At 40.5% G+C, this 11,357-nt stretch overlaps 1 protein-coding gene across 1 annotated transcript in view; it reads left to right on the top strand.

The window, feature by feature from the left end:
* Positions 1 to 7,524, top strand: part of Adgrg6 (adhesion G protein-coupled receptor G6) — a 132,596-nt gene extending 125,072 nt beyond the window's left edge. The window contains exons 23-25 of the mRNA XM_026786078.1: positions 2,895 to 2,996; positions 3,599 to 3,751; positions 6,767 to 7,524. Of these exons, the coding sequence (XP_026641879.1) occupies positions 2,895 to 2,996; positions 3,599 to 3,751; positions 6,767 to 6,945 (434 nt within the window). The 3' untranslated portion in view covers positions 6,946 to 7,524. The remainder of the gene's footprint in view (positions 1 to 2,894; positions 2,997 to 3,598; positions 3,752 to 6,766) is intronic.
* Positions 7,525 to 11,357: the final 3,833 nt, after the last annotated feature.

The raw sequence follows: 11,357 nt of genomic DNA on the forward strand, positions 1-11,357 counted from the left end.
TCTGTGTATCATGTGTGTGTGTTAGCCTCAGAGGCCAGAAGAAGACACCAGATCCCCTGGAAATGGAGTCATAGACAGTTGTTAGTCCCTATGTGGATGATGGAATTAAACTGATATTGTCTGTTCATCTCGCTAGTCCTTAACCCTGGTTATACACACACACACACACACACACACACTTTTCTACCAAGGTTTCCCCTCCCTCCTCTCCTTCCAGTCCCTTCCGTGGTTGGCCACTCCCACAATTCCACATTTTGTAGTCAGGACAAATTGTAGTTCAAAGGATTTGTGGCTGGGTTGGTGTCCCAATTCCTCCACTGGAAAAGTCTTGCCTGGGTAGAGCAAATGGCCACCAGTTCAGGCTCCACATCCCCCATTGCTAGGAATCTTAGCTAGGGTCACCCTTGTGGATTCCTGGAAATTTAGACTGCGCTAGGTTTTTAGCTTTTTAAAAATGTGTCACTGAGTCCATTTTATCTTTGAACTCATCCTCTTTGACTATGGTCTGCATGAAATTCTTAAAATAATTCATATTTTAGATCCTTAAAAGTTCAAAAAGTCAAATTTACAGCTTAGCTCTTTTCTAGTGTCCTGAAAATCTAATAAACATCTTCTGAAGTTTCTTTTCTCCCATCCGTTTGACATGTAAAAACACACATGTTACAAAATACAGAGGGAAGCCAATTGCAGAGGAAGACAGCCAGAGATATTCTGCTAATATCAAGGCTAGAACAGAAATCCAGAGGGCTTCATCCCTGTTGTCATTTATTCTAAAATATAATTATGAATTGTGTGACATTTAGCAAAGTTAACTATAAATATCGGACTGTCAAACCTTTCTTGTGCTATCTTTTGAAATTTTACCTTATTTATTATTGGTGTATGTGTGTATGCTTCAGGGGCACACACATGCTGTATAGCACACATGTGGAGGTCAGAGAAGAGCTTCACAGAGTTGGTGCTCTCTTTCCACCTTTACATGAATTCTGAGGATCAAACTCAGGTCTCTAGCCTTGAGTGTCAAGCACTTTATTCACTGAGCAATCTCTCTTGCCTGCCCGCAATTTTTTAATTATGCAAGCTAGAGTATAGCTGAGTTTGCTTAAGGAATACTCCATATTCAAAAGCAACTGATAAGCTTGATTGTCCTGTAACAATACTATAATAATTTTACTTTTATGACACTCTGCAAGATTCTTGGATCCATGAAATTAAGGATCAACCTTATTCTTCCTGAAAATTCCAAATGTCAAATTCAGTGCTTTGAAGATAGTCACTGCACAAATAAACCTTCTAGAAGTTTCCTTTACCTCCCTTCCACTCTAAGCATTTTAAAGATTCCATTGCAGCCTGCATCTTCTGTAAGGCCCTTCCTCATGTAGACATACCAACACTGTCACTAGCATAGTATAAAACAAGAGTTTTACCTCAAAATTTACTGGTGTTTTTCAGAAACTTTTGCCTTTAAAGCATTGTCATTATTGTCCTATATCCTTTAATTTGCATGGAACTCAGTTTGTTATATTTTTATTTGTTTTGTTTTATAACAAGGTTTCCCAATGTAGCCCAGGCTAGCCTTGAACTTACCCTCTTGATTCAGTCTTCAAAGTTTTGTGTGTACCCCTACTGCACCATTGTCATCTACAATGCATGCATGGTCTTTATCTTCAGGTGTGAGTGTATATGGTGTGCATTTGCACATGCACATGTACATGTGCGCACACACACACACACACACACACATTCATGCATCTGTGTAGGCCCACAGTTGACATTGGATGTCTTACCTGATTTCTACCTTATTTGTTGAGGCAGGGTCTCTCCTTTGAACCTAAAGATAATCAGAATAGCTAATCTGGCAAGCCAGCTTGCTCTAGAGATCCCATGTCTCCATCATCCTGTCCACTTAGCATTTATGGTGGATATAGGGATCTGAACTCCTGTCTTCATGGTTTTAAAGCAGGTACTTTACCCACTCAGCAATCTCCCCAGACCACACATAGGTCTTATTTTTGACTCCCTACTTCTAATCACATATCATCCATTTAAATGAGCATATATTCACTTATTGAACACAGGCTGAATTCATCTCATTAACCTGGTTGCTATTATTCACTTGTTAAGGAAACATTCATTTATTTGCTATACGATTCCTAGCATCATTCCAGGAACAGCTAGAGCACACAGACCAACAGATGAGCAACTCTATTTGGATCTTTGTTGCCCACTGGTAACAGATAATCATAAAAACAAATGGCCATACAAGAAATACAAGACCACCATGTACTGATCAGTGTTCACAAAAGAGGAAGAGTAGGGGACTAAATTAAGAATGAATTATAACTTCAGATAGTGGCCTCTCTAGAGAGTTAGTGGGTGATCTGAGGCAGAAGGCTATTACTAAAGATCTGAAGAAAGAGTGGTCAGGATGGTGTTTGGTGAGAACAAGCCTTATTTATACATTGAGAAACAGAAGAGTATTCACGTGGTTGGGGGTCATAGTCATGACTTCTGTCTATATCTGAAGCTTGAGATGGAGAAAATTCAGCCAAGGCAAGACATCCCACAAGCTGTGTGTGTTGAAATCTTGTGTTGGAGAGATGGGAATGAAGTCAATGATGAAAAGCATTGTTGGATCTTAGGAGTGTAGTTAAGTCATAAGGGATGCTGAACAGGCAAAGACAGAGTCCATAGATTCATTCTGAATTTACACGAGTCTATGTGTTCTTCTGTAGAAGACTTAACTGCCTACTGCATGCACTAAGATTTCATTACTTAAGATATTTGTCTCTCATTGACTTAGTTCTAAAATAAGAAGAGAATTCCACAGACTTAATATTTATCCTTTAAAATGTGCCATTTGTCTTAAGTATTCACACGTTCTCTTATCATAGGGTTATTTATATTTATCTTCCACTGCGCCATGAAGGAGAATGTTCAAAAACAGTGGAGGCGCCATCTGTGCTGTGGCAGGTTTCGGCTAGCAGACAATTCAGGTAAGGGCACCGGGTTAAGTGGGTTTGGAGAAGTAGTTGAAACCATAAGCAGCCTGCCTTACGCTGTCAGAGCATCAACCCCCCCCCCCCCAAGAGGCTACAATACAGGGTATGTGAGGATGCCGAATTGGAAGCTTGGAACATTCTGTATTGGGCCCCATCTTTGAATGCTGTAGGAATCCTTGAGAAGTTTAAAAATTGCTCAAGTTTTGACATCTAATTTGACAGTTTGGCTGCAGGTTCCACTACAGTAGACCCATCTTGCCATGGTATTAGACTCTCGGTTGAATTTTAGGTGAAGAGACTGTTTTCAGAGTGCATAACATTTGAAGGAAAATGCCACTAACTTTTTAAACATCTGTATATATTTCTCACTTATAGGATATTGAAGTGGGAGACGAAATACCCTCTGCATGGGGGTCAGAAAGAGACAGTTCTCTGTCCCCAGGCTCTTACAATTTCCATGTCAGTGTCTCTTAAGTCGCTGTGTGTACTGGGAAATTGGCTGCTCTTGATAGATTAAATGACACAGTGATGGATTGCTGGGACAGCTTGTATTTTCTATAAGCTAACTAATAAAGTCTTCTCCTTCATTCTTTCAGATTGGAGCAAGACGGCTACCAATATCATCAAGAAGAGCTCCGATAACCTGGGGAAATCTTTATCTTCAAGTTCCATTGGCTCCAACTCAACATACCTCACATCCAAATCAAAATCCAGCTCCACCACCTATTTCAAAAGAAACAGTCACTCATGTGAGTCATCCCTGGCCATGTAAAGCTTTTCCCTGGTTCTTTCCCTCACAAAACTGACTTATGCTGACGGGTGGATCCCTGCTAGAGGGTGGCTGTAGATTCCCATGAACTGAACAATCCACCTAGAGACTTCATTCAGCATCGTTGTAAATTTTAAATTTAAAATAATGACTGTCAGAAATGTCACTTTGGTTTGTGTCCTGCTTGTTCGGTGCAGCTGCTGTGGCTGCATGTTCTGACCCTAGCATATACCCAAATAATCCTGCCGACAACCGGGAAATAACGGTTTGCAGTACTTGAGGTTGATGGTGAACTATGTGACAGGTTTAAACTTGTGACTTCAAAGAGAAATGATAGGATGTCTAGTTCTCAGTACTAATTAAGCCCTTGACAGACAGTGTCTTGGCACACACTGCATTCTTAAAGAAATACGTTTAAAATGTTTACTTCACTTGATTATTACCCATGAGCAGTGGTGTGTGGCACTGGACAGACTAGTATTTGACATTTTTCTAAAGAAGGGGTATGATATGTGAAGTGTCTATACTTGTCCATATTGCAAACACTCGAGTTATAGTTTATCTGCAAGTCTAATCCCTGCCAGTTGTTAGTGGGATGGCTGCCTACTGAGGATGGCTTGGGGTGTGCCGAGAGCAGCAGAAATACCTCAGAAATACGTAGTTGGTTTATTTCTTGGAACTGATCTAGATATTTATATGTTTATGGTGTAGATAATTTCTCCTAAGAGAATTCCTTCAACAAAAGTGGAATATTCAGGTAATTTATACTGCTCCTCTTGGATGCATGAATTTGTACAAGGTAATGAGAATGTGTGCATGGACTAAGCTAAGGGTCTTGCTGCACCAGCGCCATGGCTTACTCTTTACAGAACTTCACAGCTAGCACAATGGTACTCCTGCACTGAGCTGGAATCTGACATTTCCGTAGTGGGCTGTGCCAGCTCTTCTCTGCATGGGGTATGCAACCTGTGCCTTCTAAGCAATGTACCATCTGTCCCATGCTCCAGAAGAATGGGTTACATATCTTGTAATATAATGACAGAAAAAAAAGAAGTGCATAATAAACTTTTTATTATGATGTGGCTTTTTTCTTTTTTTACTTTTCAATATCTTTTGGATTACTGGGTGTGCCATGGTACATTCGTAGAAGTCCTGAATGAGAAATTGGTCGATGGCAAGCTGCTTTGTGGTGATTATTTTGATTGCTTGAGCCTTCAGTATATATCAAATAGTGGTTCATATCTCTAGCCCCTGATTTTCAGATATGCAATCTAAATCTTTGCTACTCATAATGTGATATTTAGCCAGAAGCCATGGGACACTGTTTGTGAATATGATGTATTGGATACATAAACACAGAGTTCTACTCTAGTAGAGTATGGAGAGCCATCCAGTGCGATCGTGTATTTGGAATGGAGCCAGTTACAGTCTCTAAAAATACATGCCCTTGGAAACTGTCCAGGAAGAATGGATGCATCCTCAACATTTCTCTAAGGACCTGTGGTTTTATTAAAAAAAAAAAAGTCAAGCACAGATTATTTCTTATTTATGTTTAAGAAAAAAATCCTCAACAGAAAACCAGTGGCTAGAGAATCTGGGAACCCAAGGGAAGCACAAAATCAGTCAGCTTGCTGAGAGCTTCATGGGCAGGACCTTATCTTTAGCCCTCCAGGCTTTTTCTAATCAGTGCTAGGACTTGCTTCAGTCATTCTGTCATTCCATCTGCCCATCTTCCCATGAATCATCTCTCCTTCTCCTTTAGTAGGGGAAGACACCACCCATTTCCCGTTTTAGGCCACTTTTGACTTGGTGTTTGTCTTAAGACAGAACAGTAGTGGAGCAGCAGATACCATGAAGATGACTTTGACTTTGGTCACTTACTGATGCGTTTTACAGATCATTTCACATATGGGGATCCATTTTACTCAAAACATAAAAGGCTTGCCATAAATACTGCAATTTTAGAGGAAGCTCTGGCTACTGACATCAGTGTTTGGGGGCAGCATTTTCTTGCTGACTATATGACTATAATGAAGCCATGTTTTTCTCTATCATCACTCTGAAGTTTGTACTTTGGTTAATCAGAGGGTAAAACTTTTCCCAAAGTGTACTAGGAGTGGGAAGAGAGATGCTGATTATATTCATAGAAACACAAATGTTTACATAGATAATAAGAGTGGTATGAATTTCAGCTTTCAGAGCATTACCTGAACCAATTTTAAAGTTTCTGAATCTGGAGAAAACTAGAATATACTTATCTAAGACAGAAAAATTCTAAATGTTTATTGAGTGGTCCTCAATTGCTATTGATATCTCTGATATTATTGCTTCTGGAATATTTCCAGTGAGGAGAATTTAGATTTTTATAACAATAATGTTTCTGTTCTCTTCCATTCATCTCAAACTAGCAATCACGAGGAAACACACTCAGTAGTCTTTCACGTTTACTTAAATTCACATTTATTCTCCAAAAACACTTCAACTAAATTTTGTCAAAAAGTTTTATGGCAGTGTCAAATTTACATATCAAGTAGAATGCAGTGAGTCTCTTTGCAAGTGTGAACTCGGAGGTAGCTATATTTTCATTTTTTTCTACTCCATATTATTTGTAAAATATATCTCAGCTATCACATCTTTTTAAATGAGTATTTCAGCATATTTTAATTCAATTTTTAAATCATTTCTGACTTTGGGGCCATTTGGTGCATATATTTTTGGAAAAAAAGGTTCAACTCTTTTATTCATTAACTCTGAAAAACAGCATTTGGGAGAATATTTTGTTGTAACAAGCCATGATAGAAATTACTTGAAAGTAAGTTGATATTCAAGACTATTGAAAGTGCATTTGAAAGGGGGATTGTATTTGAGGGCTGCCTATTCCCTAACCTGTCAGGGAGCCCAGGGCACCCACTCCTTGCTGTGCTCATTGAATGTCACGGCTCAGCCTTGTCACTTGCTCATCCTGCAATTGAATCTCTCGTATCCTTTCTTACAGACAGCAGTTCCATGGACAAGTCGTTGTCAAAACTGACCCACGCTGGTGGAGAGCAGACGTCAATCATCCCTGTCCATCAGGTTATTGATAAGGTCAAAGGTTACTGTAATGCTCATTCAGATAACTTCTATAAAAATATTATCCTGTCAGATACATTCAGCCACAGTACAAAGTTTTAATGTATGAGGGGGGAAAGAATCTGTCTGGAGAAGTGTAAACCTTTACAAGCAGAGAAAGCTGTGCCCAACAGAAGGCAGTGTGCTGTTCCCTAGGTAACTGCGGAGCCTTGAGGACTGGATCTTGTTAGAGAAGCTCTCGTGGGATCCAGCATTCATCTTTTCAGAATATTTTTTCTGTGGACAAGCTTCAGTCATCACACTTCAGAACTGAAAGCACGCTGAACACCGCAGGGAGACAGGACTTCTTAGCATGAGTCACTCAATCAAACTCGTCAGAATTTGAGGGGAAAGGCATTAAAATCAGAAGATACGAGAGGAAGGAACACGGGAGTGAATTCTAGTTGCGATCTCATCTTCACCATCTCACCTGGATGTAAGATGCTTGGATGTGGCCTGACTTTCATGAAGACTAAGTAGAAAACACACTAATTAATGTTTGGAGTGATTTGGGATGCTCACGGGTTCGGTTCCAATGCTACTTTCTATGAATATAGCAGCATCTCTTTTTTTTTTCAGTGAAATTTTCAACATAAGTAGAAAAGATGTTTAATATTTGACCCATATAATATTAAGTGTGATTTTTTCCCATTATGTCAAATATTTAACTTTCATGAAAATAATTTGCTAAAAGAGTATTTCATAAATTTGATCTCATTAATATGCTGTATAAATTTCTGTATCTCAAGTCATAGAGCTTAAGCATCACCATCGTCCCCCACACATGAATCCAGCTGAATGTGCCCTTGGCATAAAGTGGGCCTCCTGAAAGTTAAGAACGAATAGGTTTACCTTCCCTCACCCCCTCCCGGGTCCTCCTTCACTCTTCATTGGGCCCACAGGTTCAAGAGAAGAATGTGAATTCCAGTTAAGCACCCTGTATGCCATGACCTTTCACCCCTGAGAGAACACACTTTTCAGACTATGTGAGCCTATCCCTGCTTTAATGATTTTAAGACATTTCAGATCGCATACACTCAGAGACCTCTGACTTCCCCCAGTGATAATTTTCTTCTAAAGAACAAACAGTGAGACATACAGCTGTCTTGGCTCATCAAAATAACTTAGAAATATGTAGATCTACAACAGCTAGTCTAAAAACTATTTGCACTGAGTCCTGCAATCAGAGTGTCTAAGGAGGGCTGGTGCAATATACTACTCTATGGTGTAATATTTATGGATCAGACTGCAGCATGCAAGTCATGCAAAGCATTCAGCAGCTCCCTTAACTCCAAAAGGACCTAAACAAGGTATACTTGCTAAGGAGGGTATAGGTTGTTCTCAAGTAATGGAATTCTATCCACCGGCCTCAGTACGTGCTTGTGTTAGCCTTGCTCAGGGTTCTCTGCCATGTTGCAGGTTTGGCAGGTCAGTGGCACAGGGATGACAAGGGGGAGAGTCTAGCAGAGTTAGTCAGAGGGCAGAGGCCAGACCCGAACCTCTGTGCAGAAAGCAGGTCGTGCTTGGCTAAGATATATATATATGACCTTGCAGGCTCTGCAACAGCTGAAGGTTCCTCTCCTCTCACCAAGTGTCAATCATGAAGCTGTTTGCCAGGCTGCCAAAGATGATAGAATGTAGTGGTGGGTTGTTGTTGCTGGTCTAACAGCCTGGACTGGCATTGGTGGGCGTGAATGTTGTTAGGCCTGGCTTTCACAGAGGAGGAGGCCATTTAGGAGGAGTGGATAGTACATCGTAAGGTCACTAAGATTTACTGCACTAGAGCCAGCCCTTTGCTTGTGGTTTGTATCAACAGGCTGCTCACTGTGCCAGAGGATACATACACAGGTGAAATCTAAGTTTGCTAGTCACGAAATATTCACCTTCTCCCCCAAACTTAGGAAAATCACGATAGATTTTCATTAGATTTCTACTGTGAGACTTCTGCACAAAGTGCATGTTTAGTTAATAAAAGTTATGACATAGCTTCAAAAATGCCTTTGCTTTTGAGTTTCACTTAAAAGTATTCAGATCAGAGAAACATTTTTTTTTTTTTTTTTGTTTTTTGAGACAGGGTTTCTCTGTGGCTTTGGAGCCTGTCCTGGAACTAGCTCTGTAGACCAGGCTGATCTCGAACTCACAGAGATCCGCCTACCTCTGCCTCCCGAGTGCTGGGATTAAAGGCATGCACCACCATCGCCCAGCTGAGAAACCTTTTTTTATTTTTTCATATTTGGCAAGAATGTCAGCTCCACTTGAAAAATGTTTGATGAAGAAGAAGAAACACCAGACTAGAAATAGGTGCAAGTGGATTTCAAAGCCTGAACCAAATTCTACCTTCAGTTCCAAGTATGTGGCTTCATGCATTTGGCCCCTTAGAAGACTGGGCAGGAATTCCACTGGAGGGCCAGACTCCGGCCTCCACCCGCCTGTAAGACAGTACCAGTTCCGACTCTGGTTCCTCACTCCCCGCCCTCTCTCTTCCCTGTGCTGCATTGGAGCTTTGGTCTAGGGTCCTGAGACGATCTCCGTTCTTGTCACTGGTTCCTGCGGTGTAAAGATTTTCCTTGTCATTGGCAATGTCTCTCCTGTACATATTTATTTATTTGTGTTCACGTCAGTTTTGTTCAATACATTAGCTTCCTATTGCCCAGTTTTATTGTTTTAATGAACTTCCTAGTAGAGAGACTGTATTTTTTCTAGAAAAGTTGTGAAACAGGTTTCTGTAGCTGTATCTTTGAATATTATGGAAAGAAGCAACTGTGAGGGCAAACTAGAATTAGCAGTGAGAAACTGCTAACGCTGATTTGCCATTTTAACTGAAATGGAAAATGATTTTTCAAATAAATACTTATGTTGTTCATGTTCCAAATTATTCACTTCCTTTATGAGTGACTGTTTCTATTTCTGACTCTTAAATAGGGAAAAAAAGTTATTTGACAACTGGAAAATAACCTTGCCACCAATAAATCCAATGACATGGGGCGATTTAGCCAAAACACGAGGAATGATTATGCGACGAAGATCCAGATTCTGGGATTAATGTATTCTGACGTTAGAATTTCTCAGGATAACTGACACACAGCCAGGCTGTATGGCAACGTAAGCATAATTTAGGCATGGTTATTTTGAAGAAAAGACTAAAGTAGAAAAAGAAAATGAAAATAAAGAATGGAAAGGAACATCGTAGTATTATGCAGAATTTGGGGCTTGAGGTATTTGTCTCACATCTACCGTTGCTGTTTTCCTTATGGGAGACGTGGAAACTCGTCCGTTTTAGTTAACTTTACTTGCATGATCAGAACGAAGGCACCCTTTTTTCCTTTTTTTTTTTTTTCTGGTAACTTAGAATCATTCATTTCTGCAGAGCCAAGGCCAATTTGGCTCACGGTGCTTCTCAGCGAAGTCTGTGCCCAGCACTAAGTTGTGAGACTCTTTGGCAGGTCACTGCAAAACCAGACCTCCTGAGCCAAGGTTTACAACTCCGCGCCAAGTCATGTTAAGAAAACAGGAGTTGCTCAAGGCCCATCTGCAGACCAGGGTGATCAGGTCACTCACTTCTGAAGGCCTGGGTGAGCAATGGTGGGGCGCTCACAGGAAACTCCTGTTTGATTTCCATGCTATTCCGTGTTTATAGCAGTTCTGAAGTCTGTATGAGTTGGGCTTTGTAAACACAGCGCCTTGGCCAGGCTTCGGGGTTCTCAGTTAAATAACATGCCACTCTTTCAGATCCAGCCTAATCTCTCTCCCTCCCACTCCTGACTAATCTCCCCCCACTACTCCATACTTGTCTCTTAACTTCATCTCCCACCTTCATATATTCCCTCCTTCCTTCCTTTCCAGGAACAATGGTTTGTGTTACACTTTCCTTTTTCTGTCTCCCTTGAGAAAAAAAGTAAGAATAAAAGTGAAATTTTCAAATTTTTTCATTTATAGTCTACTTTCTGAGAGGCTATAAAGGAAAAAGAAAGATTTAAAGTTTTCTTCCCACAGGCAGACCTTTACCTGCTGAAAAACATGTTGACAACTTCCAAATTTGGGCAGCTATGAAAAGAGCTGCTGTAATTGTCTAATGTGCAAGTTTTTGTGTGGACATATCATTCATATTCTTGGGTAAAACATGAAGCCATGATGGTGGGTCACATGACAAGAGAATGTTTAGTTTATTTAGATTCTACCATCAGCCTTGCAAAGTTGTGATTGGAGAGTGGCTTAAGATTTTTAAAGTGTGTGTTTGTGTGTGTGCATGCGCACGTGCGTGCGTGCGTGTGTGTGATGACCCTTACGTGCAAGTGCCCATGGTAGTCAGAAGAAGCAGGCTATAGTTGCAGGCACTTGTGAGTCAAACTCAGGTTTTCTGCAAGAACAAATTAATTTCTAAACCATCCAGCTCCCCGGAGGGTTTTCATTAATTTTAGTTTCTCCACATTGGCAACAGACCATAGCCCTACCTACAGCCTTTGGTTTCTGTTCTG

Source organism: Microtus ochrogaster, linkage group LG4 (assembly GCF_000317375.1).
Source record: "Microtus ochrogaster isolate Prairie Vole_2 linkage group LG4, MicOch1.0, whole genome shotgun sequence".
In the NCBI taxonomy this organism is placed as follows: Eukaryota; Metazoa; Chordata; class Mammalia; order Rodentia; family Cricetidae; genus Microtus; species Microtus ochrogaster.